This window comes from Podarcis pityusensis, assembly GCF_964106645.2.
Source record: "Podarcis pityusensis genome assembly, chromosome: 7".
Classification (NCBI taxonomy): Eukaryota; Metazoa; Chordata; class Lepidosauria; order Squamata; family Lacertidae; genus Podarcis; species Podarcis pityusensis.
The window spans coordinates 24,734,221-24,747,313 of NC_138031.1; the positions used below are offsets into that span (position 1 = coordinate 24,734,221).

Here is a 13,093-nt window from a genome sequence, read left to right on the forward strand (position 1 = left end):
ACATTCTTTCCTTCTTTTTAATTTTTTTTATTGGTTTTACATAAATTTATACACAATAACTTTAACCATTCCAAAACATAACAATAAAAAGGTTCTTTCAAACTTTCGGACTCCTTCCTTCCCTCCATGGGTTCCATTTAAAATAATAATTATTCTTTTTCATTTTTCCTGCATCTTTTACCATTATTCATCTATTATATAATCATAGTTACCAAATTTTATTTCACTTTACAAGTGTTATTGCATCCCTGCCAGTGATTTAAACTGTCTGCAGTGGTCTTTTAAACAAATTAAGAAATTGTTCCAATCTTTTAAAAATACTGTACTTGATCTTCCTGGTTTCTGATCCTTCCCGTCAGTCTCACCGTTTCTGCATATTCCACCAACTTGGTCTGCCATTCCTCTCTGGTCTGCACTAATGTACATTCATATGAACACTTTACCCGAGTATATATGCCTTTGCTTAGCTGAAGGACTACATTTAAAATTGAAAGAAAGGCAATGTTTGGAGGACGAATGTATTTCTCACATTCAGTAAGTGGGAATTCAGTAAGTTTGCCTTCCAATGGGAACTGAATCAAATGACCCCATTACTTGTCTTATGGGGGGTTGGTCACCATTAAGACCCCACTTGCTAGGTGAGGTGAAACTCAAAAGCACAGTGCAGCAAGACCCCCAACCTGCTGATGTTTTAATTTGCCCATCAGCACTTTCTGGTGTGCTCAACCAGCCTGTGAACAAAGTGAAAAAAAACACCAATATATATACTGTACCTGCTTAAGTTTTTTAAAAGTGGAAGAAGTGACTGGAGATTGAGGGCCCATCACAAAGACTCAGACTCAGCTCCCCTGGGCTCCCTCTTAACAACGCTCCTGCTTTAAGCACTTTTTCCTGTTCTTAATGATAGGGGGAAATATTTCCACAGGGCTGATGTATATTTAATAACCTGGGAGTGAGACACTGGCTGGGTTCAATTTGCGTTCAACACAAGGGCTGCCCCCCACTCGCCAGCAGCAGTTCCCAACTGATCTTAATGGAATTTATTTCATTCTTCTAGAAGGGAATGATTGCAAACACATCAGGAACACTTTCTGATTCAAGAAATGTCTCGAATGCCTCCAATACATCGGAGAGAATTGGGACGTGCGCTTCGTTAATTTCTATGCGGGAAACTCAGCTCACTTCAACCAGCGATTAATGGTAACGTTTCTATCTTGTGTTGTCATGAGATTTTTTATTATGCTAATCAATAAAGAGCAGAAAATTAGTCATTTGGGTACTGTTGAAGGGGATGTATATTTCATGAGGCGAATATAGATGTTGAGATTCACTTTGATATTCACTGGCAGTAAATGGAAGCGGTTCAGATCTTTATGAATGAAGCATAAATAAATACATGGCTCGGGATTTCTGCTGTGTAAGTGCCTGTCCCATTGATGCATGTGATTCACTCTTTCAGCCCTCAGCCCTGGGCCACAGCTCATCCTGCCATTATGCAATTTTATCATTATGCAAAATGGCCAGTGTTCAAATGGTTTCAAATTCAGATAGCTCTAATACAGAATGATATTCTTTTATGGGGAGAAGGAGAGAGAGAATACAGTAAGTAAAGAGCCTTTGAACTAAAGGTAGTCACAGACCACAATCCATTATGGTGCCTTGCACGTGTACAAGTTAAGCTGATTCAACCCATTTCTCCTTAGGCACAGTTTAATATGCAGGCAAGAAACTGATGTAGAAGATCACTTTTGTTATATGACCCGATCAGGTGTATACTGTTGTGAAACACACCTTTTAGTTGTGCATACTGAAACTCCCTTTAGGCTTTAGTTATAGCCTTGCCATTGATGGTGGACCATGGGCAGCTGGTTGTTCCAGTTGGCTAAAATGAAGACCATCCATCCTTCCCTGTCAGTGTGGCTCTGAAGCCAGTTTTCTCCGAGTCTATACTCTCTGTTTTCCAAGTGAGACTGGCCCAACAGCTGGCATTCCTGGGGAGTGGCCAGGGCCCTCAACATGTTGGCAGGGGCCACTGTTGACACCTGCTTTGGTTCTCCCTTCCAAAATATTCCAACCTGATGTTCCAAGTGCCCATGAGCAACTAGGCTCATCTGCCATTTAAAGTTCCCATAATGCCCAGGAGCATAGTGGAGAGCTTAATGAAGGCTAGATCCAATTGCCAGGCATTGTTTGGGTTTCTGTTGTCGCACCACTGCCTCTCACCCCTGTCAGCTAAGGGCCCTCTCAACCCTAGAACTGGCAACAGTTCCAAGACCCTTTGGAGGAAATGGCTATAGTCAGTGCAGAGAGCTGTAATTGACTGGCTCTGTGCTTGTCTGTCCTGTGCATTAGTAAATGGGCTGTTAAACAGATCCCACCATTTTCTAGTGTTCTCTCTCTGCCATAGGAAACTCAGTTCATTTAGGGTAGCTAGCATGCTATATCCAAAGCCTGCACTCAGCATAAGCAAGACCCAAGGCCACCAATATAGTGGCAAGGGGTACATTAGCAAATTCTTCAGGAAACCATGGTTTGGTTAGCATAAAACAAGGCTAACAGTTGAGCTGAGATGATGGTCTAACTGTGTGCCAGGCTGGCATTCGATGCTGCAAATCCCAAGCCTGCTTAGCAGTTAAACTTGAAACCTTAATGCATTCTTCCTACTGTATTTTCCACTCATTTGCGTTGCAGGGGTGAGTGGTTGATAATGGACTGGGCAGAGTGCTTTTCTCTCCAGCATGACCCGAGTGCTTCTCCTTCTCTTAGGGGTTTGCTATTGTCACCTGCTCCTGAGGGAAGCCAATTACCACTTTTAGTTACCAGCATGCTCCCTCCCCACCTCACCTGTTCCCTCATCTTGGAACACTGCAGATTTGCTTCAAGTGGGAACGCTCAGGACTTGACTGTGCCTGTTTCAATAAGCTGAAGTTGCTTCAGGAAAATAATTGGCCTTTTGTTGACTGGTTGACAGGTGGGTGGGTCAGGTTTTGCCCTGATGCTTAAGCCCTCGTTGAGGATGGTTGCGCCGGGTGCAAAATTGGTTAGGGGCGCAAAATTTCAACATCCAGTTCTGCTTCAATATAGCTGTGTGCTTTCATCGCTGGACTCTTTCTTTTGAAAACAGCTTCTCCATATGAACCAAGAAGTGACCTCTTCAGACTCTTCTTTTCTTATCTCTGTGGCTGCGATCTCCTGGGTGATGTGGATGCTGTCAGGCAGTTGAATGAACATGCGTACTCCACCTGTTTCCCTCCCACCCTCTCTGTGTGACCCCGGGCACTGGCAACCCACACTACACCACTGGGTGGGGTGGTAGTGCTCACCTGTCCTCTAGAGAGCTTAGCTGCTGCTACTTACAGGAAGGAGAGAGGAGAGGTGGTGGGGAGGTCTGAGCAATGCAATGACGCAGGCTCACACTGCACTGACTGCTCCACCTCTCCTTTTCTTTTTCCCTTTATGTAACCGTGACTCTGGTGTCAGGAGGTCAGGTGAGTACTGCTGCCCCACCATACCCACTGCTACTGGAGACAAATGCACTAGTTCCACCCCATCAGCGTTCCACTCTGAATCCTCAAATCTGCAAGGAACCTCCATGAGTACAGAAGGCTCTCTATTTTGGACAGCTGCCCACCAACTCACAAAGGACAATGAGAATAGCAAGGGGTGTGTAGAGCTCGGATGTTCCTCTCCATTTAGAATGCCTCAAGGGGATATCTACAGAGTGTGAAGTCCTGAATCAAAGTATTTACCACCAAATGTGGCCCCCAGCCCCCCCCTCTCTCTCTCAGTCTCTGGCCCTAGGATTTCTCCCCAGGAGAATTCCTGCTTCACACCCCAAGTATTCTTGCCTAGCTGGAATGTGGCCTTGAACTCTGATCGTGCCTCTTGCTGGCCTGAATGGAGGGCAGAGAGGCGTGCATGTAGGAATTAGCCTACAGTACATTTGAATCCATTGCTCCACCCACTTTTGCCTCTGGCCCCTCCCCCTCTCCCCATAACTAGATCCAAGTCTGAGAACTCTTCAAGATTCTTTGAACATCTTTATTTTTCTTCCTTCTCTCTCAGTCCCCCCAAAGTGCATATTAAGCAGAAAGTGTGTCAGAATTGTATGCAACACATTTATTTAAACTACTCAGGAGGTAACGGGTTCACCTGTTTTACCGAAAGCTGCTGTGAGTGGCACAGCACAGCAGCTCTAGAAAAATCACAGAATTTAATATACGTAGCAGGAAACAATCATCAGGAAATCGAAGCAGGGCTGCATAATTAAAAGAACATCTTTGACACAAGCTTTTAAAGGAAAAACAGGATTTCATCACAGCAATAGGCCACGTGCATTCCTTGTCTGCTCTGGAAAAGATCAATCTTTCCCCTCCTCCTTCTTTTTAATTACATTGGTATCTTCTCATCCATGTCAGCAATTACATAGGACACCACAGTCCAAAGAGCAGCACAGAGATTCATCTGGATAGGATCCTGAACTGTCATTGTGTCCCCTTGGGAATGATGAAACCAAAAGTACCTAGTGAGATCATCACGCAAGCTGGCAGCTGTAAAGAGGAAAAAAGTCACTTTGTTATTATGAGAATTTTATCATTTTGACATTTTCTTGTACCTTGGCTTTGACTGAATCCAGGTGAGCTACTAACAAACAATGTATGGTGAATGAAACAACTTTTAAGCCAAAGTGTCTGGGTTTTTTATGACTTCCCTTTTAAATACACTTCCCATAGTTTTCTCAAACTTGTAGGAGTAAACGAGACAGCAAAAATGAAGGCTTCTGTTTTTCAGTTATTTGTAGCACAAATGAAATGTTGTACAACAAACATTAGATTGCAAAACCCCCACTGAATTTCTGTCCTTTTTATTGCATTTCTTGTGAAATCAGTAAAAGCTTGACACTTTACATTCTGCTTCTTACAGTATGCTTACTTACATTCTGATCAGTGAGGTGGTTCTTTGGCAAAGAAGGTGGGCTGGTTCTGCTTTTGTTTCATATGCACATATTCAAAATAATGGCTCTGATACTAAGACAAATTAAGGAAATTTTCTTAATTCCCCCTGTAGCCACCTGTGGCCCCTGAAAAGTCTGTCTAGAGTCTTGGGACCCTCCTGAAGAATGTGGAGTACGGTACAGGGGACCAATGTAGGAGGGGCAATTTGTTCTCCTAATGCCAACCTCCTGTTTTAAATTGTTTTACTTGCTGCCATTGCGCATGCTTGTGAATGCATTGTGCGTGCATTTGCATGAGAGAGATAGCATGCGCCTGCATGCTGTGTATGTGCTGTATGTGTGCATTTTTGCATTGTACATGTGGTGAGTACAATGAAACCAAGTACAGGCACGTGGTCTGCATGAGGGAAGTATGCATGCGCATAGCTGACCACATCCACTACTGGCATGTGGTCTTGATAAGGGTGGCCACCATTGTTGCCTTCGGGCTGTGAAAAGGTTAACCACCGCTGCCTGAAAGCTTAAAAATTCCCTTAAATATTAAATATTCTCCACCCATTCATTGCTTAAATATTCTCCACCCATTCGTCGTTTTTCGTTCAACAGAGAATGAGAATGAATGAATGAGAATGAGAGAATTCTGCCGTTGTTCCTTGCCTGTGGAGGCCCCAAGAAGGCCCACTTGGCACCAGCGTTTTCTTGTTCCAATGCCAGGCAATTTTGTTTTGTTTTGTTATTCTAGGCCTCTGGGCAGCACCGATGATTGGATGTTTTGACTCTTATTTTGTTTTCCATTATGTCTATCTTCCTATATACATAAAACCGTAAGGCTGTAATCACGCTTTGTAGTGCAGCGGCCACCCCAGCTGCAGCGTGACAAATGGCAGGCAATCGGGGAAGCAAGGGAACAGCTGTAGGGTGAGGAGGGGGAGCAGTGGGGTCAAGGGTGGTTGGCAAAGGAGTGGATAGGGGAGGCAAGCCGTGCGGGCATGGGGGGGGCAGCCCCTAGTGTATACAGATTTACTGTATCACTGTATTTTATTCTTACAAATTGCTTTGGGGCATTCTGTTGTGGGGAGCCATTCATAAATCCAGTGAACTAAACTAACTATTTCAATTGACTGCACACGGAAGGGAAGAGGAGCCCAATGATTATGGGATGCAGCCATATTTTGTTTCCCAGCACATTTCTGATTAATGAACTTGCATCTCCTGTTTGCATCTGTGCAGGGAGATTTTCTCCCACATGTTGGCAACATACAATCCATGCGCTTAATTGGACTCTGTTGAGCAGCATAGGCCCCGGGTATCAGCACTGGAACCAGCTACAGAGTTTTCTGATCGTTGCTGGTGATTACATGGGTTTCCTTCCAAAATAAAGCTTCAAATCCATCATACAAGTTCTCCTGAAATCGTTGCTTAAAGTGCTATTCCACACATACATGTTCAGTCAAGCAGTTGCAGAAAATCTTTCTAAAGCCCATCTTTTATGAAAACCCACGGCACAGCTTAATTACACAAACAAACTGCTGGCCAGGTGTTCTCCTCATAAGAATAATTATGTTTTTGTATAAAATAACATTTAAACTTTAATTAATTCAAAGAATGTGCTCAACTTTTCCCCCCTTGTAATGGATCACTTCATTAAACGTTTATGTGCTGTATAGGTTAATAGATTTAAAGTATACCCTGAAAAAATTAAGACGTGGGTGGTCTTCTGCTTGGGTACAGAAGATTTTCAGCTCTTCCTCCATGTGGCAGCTACACTCCCCCCAAAGTCGCCCTCCCCCCTTGGACAGGGCATCTTCCAGAGTCATATCCCATGAGGTACAAGGGGCTGCCACCAGATCTTTCCTCCATGCATGGAAGCACTCTGTTCTGTGATGGACTGGGTTCAGAGTACTTCAACTGTGTATTTCGGCAACATATACACAGTCTATCCTGATGCAAGAGCTAGCGACTCACAATTGTCCCACTGGAGTAAATGAAATTGTTTCCAAGGATGTGGTTTTCATAGTGTAAATTACTCTCCATCTCTCTCTCACAATTATGACGAAAATTGAGTATATGGCTCATATACAAACATACATTCTTGTGATGGGGATGTTGTGGCTTTATTGTGTTACTAGACAAAATATTTCCATCTATGGAAAATAAACGTTTCAATTCATGGAACCCAAAAGAGGCAGGGGAATGCATTCATTCCTTACTATAAGTAAACAGAACGGTTCGTAATTTGCTTCTGCCCAAGAAATACTTGGCATGTCTCACGGATGACATTGTGGTCAGGACCAAAGATTGCATAAGCTCCCCACAGCCTTATGGGAGCTTAAAGGTTCCATAGCTTAAGCGCATCTGCAAGACTGGGAAATTAGACATTTATCAGCTTCAAAGGAGGAGGAAATGCCAGGGAGGGAATTAAAAGAGACTCTCTTTAAAGTGCCTCTTTAATCAGAAGATGAGTTTCAAACAGATGGAAAGCAGTCAGAGTCATCTTCAAGTGCAAACATGGGAATGAAACAGGGTCAAGCCTCATACTTTATAACAATTATATGTATTGTTTATTAAGCATTTATAGCACCTAGGCGCTGGAGAAACATAGGAACATCAAAATACAGGAAGCTGCCTTATACTAAGGCAGGGCACTTCCAAACAACCTGTTTATTGAGCATTTGTCCCGATTTGTTTGCAGGGAGATCAGACTGCGTTGGCTATTTAACGAGCATCTGTCCTGATTTGCTTGGGAGAAGGTAGATGATGTGCATCAAGGCAAGTGTTATTCCACACTTTCGACTGTGTTTTTCTATTGCATTGCTTATTGCAGAAAGTCTGGCACAGTCATACCTCTGGTTACAGACGCTTCAGGTTTTGCGTTTTCGGGTTGCGCACTGCGCTGAACCTGGAAGTACTGGAACAGGTTACTTCTGGGATTGGGCGCTCGCGTAGACAAGAGATCACCTTTCCAGAGGCCCTTGCTCCCACCATTGATGGCAGAGGCCAGAGTGTGCCCACTAGGTTTGTGAAGTTGGAGGAGAGTGCTCTTTCTTTTTTAGTTACAAAGCAAGGTATACAATACGCCTCCTCCACTTTAAAGGGAACAGTCATTGACAACTGTACTCTAAAGGATATATTTAGGAGCCATTTTTAAAGTGCAAAAGAACTGGCTTGCCCTTTCTCATCATTGTTTTGTACTTACATTTTAAGGCAGCACTACAAGCACAGGATTAGTAGGCTAGGCATGGAATCACACACACACACACACACACACACACACACACACCCTAGAGAGGAGAGATACAGAGCATCCATTAATAAATCAAAGCTTCATCATCTCAATGAAGCAAAAGGCATCTGCAATGAAGAGCAAGTTTTAAGTATAACAAACAAGTGCACTCTGGATCTCCAGGGAAGTGCATATTCATATCCTTCTAGGATAGCTGTGTTGGTTAGTGTGTTGTGGTGATAATGCCAAGGTTGCAGGTTCAATCCCCGTATGTGACAACTGCATATTCCTGCATTGCAAGGAGTTGGACTAGATGATCCTTAGGGTCCCTTCCAACTCTACAATTCTCCAGTTTCATGATTCTATGGCATGTCAAGTATCTGTTTTTATTTTCACTTATCAGAATTTTGTGAGGCAGTTCTCCAACCAAATAATGTTCTCATATTGTTTAGGATAAGGTGAATTTGACAGATTAAACACACACTCAGTTGAATTTCTCTTGCTCCCCTAATGAAGTAGTAACTTGGTTGTGTTCAAAAAAAGGTCATTGCTTCATGAGACCCGCAGGTTGTACAGAGTATTCCCTACTTGGCTTACTCTGAACTCCTTATACTCCATCTCCATCAATAGCATTCCAGCAGGGCAGAGAGCTATAAAGTGCTTGGCATTTATCTTCGAGCACATCTTGCTAAACTACCATACTAATTAGAGAAAGGCCAAGAATAATTGGACCAACGGACCATTTTGTGAACCCCACCCCCACCCGTCCCTCTATCTGCCTCCCTCTCTCAAATTCCTTTTAACTCTTTGCAATAAGAGGTTCCAAGGAGTTGGGGCCACCAGAAAACAAGGAAATCATAGCCCAGTCTTGTCAGAAGCTGCCCAACTTCCACTGGCTGGGATGCCTTTGCTCTGTGTGAAGGTGTTCACACCTTGGCTAGAGATGAATTAGGAATGGTTTAAGGACTCCAACAGATGTGAAGCTGGTTGGAGAAACAGGGCATCAAATATAGTCAAACCTCAGTTCCTGAACACCTCCGTTTTGGAATGTTTTGGCTCCAAAATGCCAAAAACCCGGAAGTAACTGCTCCAGTTTTCAAACGATTTTTGGAAGCCGAACGTGCTACGCGGCTTCCGTTTTGAGTTTCCCTATTGTATTGAGGCTTCTGCTTTCAGTTTTTGGTTGTTGAACGTTTCAGAAGTCGAACGGTCTTCCGGAATGGATTATGTTTGACAACCGAGGTTTGACTGTAGTAGTATTTCATAACAAAGTACAGGATACATATGCTTTTTGGATAACATCACATGAACAGTGCTTGGCAGGGGGTTGGACTCGATGGCCCTTGTGGTCCCTTCCAACTCTATGATTCTATTCTATCATTCTAACAGGGAGTAAAAACTCGGCACTAGAAATGCAGTTGGTGCTCAGAAAACAAGAGTGTGGCCATATCCTAACTTAGAGCCATTAATTTCAATGGGTCTACTCTGAGTAGGACTGAATTGAACACCACCTAATGAACTTAATTTTGGCAGATCTCCTTAGAATATGCCTTAGTCGGACAGAGACCTGGAAAAGTGGCTTATTTATTTATTTATTGGAAGAGTTATGGCTCACCACCAATTATTATTTTTTAAGGCCAAATGTGTGTGGAGTGTGTGTGACATTTCAATTTTTCGCTTCAGACGCCGCAACATCTAAAGCTAGCACCATTCCGTAGGATTAAGTGAGCCAATTGGTGCCTTTGGCAGCAGACAACACTGAGAATTTTTGTTTCATTTTGGGTTTTTTTGTCAATTTGAGCCAAAATGATCAAGAAGTTAATGTGGTTCCAGTGGGGCAACGGTGCCATTAGCTCTGTCACTGAGCCTCTGCGCTTGAAATTACTGGGTAAAGTAAATGGTGCTTGAGTTACCCTGCTGCAGACCTTGAAATAGTTTCCGGCACAGAGTTTATAAATAACACCCGAAGTCCTGCTGTTTTTACCTCCTGAATCACTGCTCTCTAAAGCTTTAAAAATAAAAATAAAAATCAAGGTTTGCACAAAATGGCAAAAGGGAAGCACCTCCTACAGCTGCTGTGGTGCCTAATTAAACGAGGGTCTGTTGATGGGAGGGAAGGAGAGACGAGAGACGCACACAGAGAGAAATATATGCTGCTCATCCAGACATTTCCTGTTCTGTTTAACTCATCTGAGTATTAATTCGTATTGATACAGTAAATAGGGTAAATTACAGCCCAGGATTATCACAGTTACTTTTGCAGCACATTAACCTTTCGCTCATCGCCGCAGAGCATTAGTGGCAGCTGGAGAGGGAAACGAGGCTTGCATAAAAGATGGAGCAAAATCAGGTCGGGGTTCCACTCTGTGGCACAAAAGCTGACGGGAATCAAAAATAACTTCTCCTAAAGTGCTCCCAAGTTAAACCAAAACAGATATAGCCTTTGTTTTGTGAAAACACTCTGGTGGCTTTCGTAAAAACACTCCCACCCAGCTGCTCCCAAGCATTACACAAGCAGATTTCTACTTTAAGCATTACCAACAACCGATAACTGGCATACACAGATTGACAGGACTGTTAGAGTCCACCCACCCACCCACCCACTCACCACCCGCAACATCCCATAATCAGTATTTTCATCTTTAACAGTAGAGCCCAGGAAAAGGCTCAAAGTAAAGATAATCATGTTGACCCATAAGGGGGGGAAACTCTGAAATCTATAGTTGGGGTATATCTTTGTTGGGAAAGAACCAGATATATAATACCTAAGCAATTAAGGCCCCATCTGCACTGAAGCAGGATCATAGCATTTCAAACATGTTTCCTCATTAGGAGGAGAGGAAGACTATTGAAGGCTACTGACAACAATGCAGCAATGCTTCTGGCTATCAGTTGCTGGAAACCAAAGCAAAGGAGAACGCCCTTGTGTTTGAAACACGCTTGCTGGTTTTTCACTGGACTAGATGTGCCTTTGGACTGATCTAGCAGACTTAAGAAATGTCTGACTTTTGCCCCTGATCTATTCTCCTCTCTTGTTGTGTCTTTTAGACTATGAGTCCGAGGACAAGGACTGTCGTATTACTGATATTTCTAAGTCACTATGCTATGGGAACCTTTTTTCCAACTGAAGAGAGGGGTAAAAATACTTTAAAAATAAAAATGTTGCCTCTGCTCATCAGCTGGAGAAAAGCCCCCCAGCTAGGCTGTAAAGAATGGAATCTCCAAATATCCCTGGATTGTTAAGTGCTTATTTTTCTTTCAGCAGGCTTCAAATAAGAAAAAACACATTGCACTGGAAGAAGAATTTATATGCAATTAAAATTCCAATTCTCCCACCGGATTAGGCTTGTTATGGATCCAACCAGCAGACAGCATCCTGAGTTCTGGCAACCCCAGTGGCCACTTTGACGGGATTGTGGGATATTGGCCGCCTGTCAATCACCTGGCTTCAATATGACACCAGGTGATCATTTTTTCTTGGATAGCATGACAAACCACATTGCAAAAGAAAACCCAAGGCAAGTGAATCCTGGAGTTGTGGGGTGAATTCAAGCCTGCCGGAGGTCCTCATGTCCTGCTTTGGACAGGGGTTGGCTGAGTCCCCGTGGAGTACTCAGTAGCCCAGTCAATCCCAACAGGCTCATTCTAACTGTCAGTCATCAATGGTAACAGCCTGCCTCTCTTGCCACTGCACAACCAGCAGCACACTTTAAGGCTACCAATTGCACATGAGCTGCCACATCTCTACATGCCCTGCACTTCACTTGTGACATCAGGTGTAGGGCACCTGAGCATGGTTTCAGGGGGAACCGGAGGATAGCTCAGTCGGTAGAGCAGGAGACTCTTAATCTCAAGGTTGTGGGTTCAGGTCCCACTTTGGGCAAAAAGCTTCATGCATTGCAGGGGGTTGGACTAGAGCCAGGGGTCAGCAAACTTTTTCAGCCAGGGGCCAGTCCACTGTCCCTCAGACCTTGTAGGTGTATTTTGAAAAAATATATATGAATGAATTCCTATGCCCCACAAATAACCCAGAGATGCATTTTAAATAAAAGGACACATTCTACTCATGTAAAAACGCACTGATTCCCGGACCGTCCACGGGCCGGATTTAGACGGTGATTGGGCCAGATCCAGCCCCCGGGCCTTAGTTTGCCTGCCCATGGACTAGACTACCCTCGAGAGCCCTTCCAACTCTACAAGTCTATGATTATATGAGTGTATGACCTACACCGGGTTTAATTAGACCTACAGGCTGCACCACACCTTAATCGATTAGTATAAATCATGTGCAAGGTGGATGAAATATGTAGAGCGGTTCAGCCCAGCCTGTACTCTGCCAATAGTGCGGAAAAGTATATTCCATGCCAAACTTGCATCTTTCTCCTGCAGCTGAGGGCCTGCCTGCACAATATGTTAATCATGCGATTAGCAATCCTGTTGTGGTTTATATGAAAATAAAATGCCAGGGACGGGTGAGAGGTGATTTTCAGTGCCACAGTGTACAGGGAGGGGAGGTTTAAACTTTCCCACTTCAACAAAAGTCTTGATAAAAATCTCCCCCTCACCTAAGAGTTAGGTAAGGTTTTTCTTACTGCTAATTGCAGCACGGTGTTCCCCAAGATCATGGCTGAAGGGTGGGGAGAGGCTTAAACCACCCCCCTGTCAACATGCTATGGTGCTGATGGCAACCCCCACCCCCCTCACTTGTTCTTTTATTTTTCAAAATACCGCAATCTGGTGGCTAATCACATCATTAAAGCTAGGTCCTCAGAGTGACAAATTGATCCTGCGTTACAGTGAGAGCCTCATAATATTACAGCACATCTGGATACCTACAGCCCATCCCCCACAGGAGTCACCTGGGTCTCCTTGTAAAGAGGTACATAAAAATCCCTTTTCACGGTTTGCAAACAACA

The 13,093-nt window shown here is 43.7% G+C and overlaps 1 protein-coding gene and 1 long non-coding RNA gene across 5 annotated transcripts in view; one reads left to right on the plus strand and one right to left on the minus strand.

Annotated features, from left to right (window-relative positions):
• Positions 1 to 13,093, plus strand: part of LOC308481510 — a 351,692-nt gene that overhangs the window by 109,683 nt on the left and 228,916 nt on the right. The window lies entirely within an intron of this gene.
• The window catches only part of CPQ (carboxypeptidase Q), a 175,064-nt gene continuing 166,069 nt past the window's right edge, over positions 4,099 to 13,093 (minus strand). For all 4 annotated transcript variants that reach the window (XM_081013871.1, XM_081013873.1, XM_081013874.1 and 1 more), the window contains exon 8: positions 4,099 to 4,550. In XM_081013871.1, coding sequence (XP_080869997.1) covers positions 4,390 to 4,550 — 161 coding nt within the window. In that variant the 3' untranslated portion in view covers positions 4,099 to 4,389. The remainder of the gene's footprint in view (positions 4,551 to 13,093) is intronic.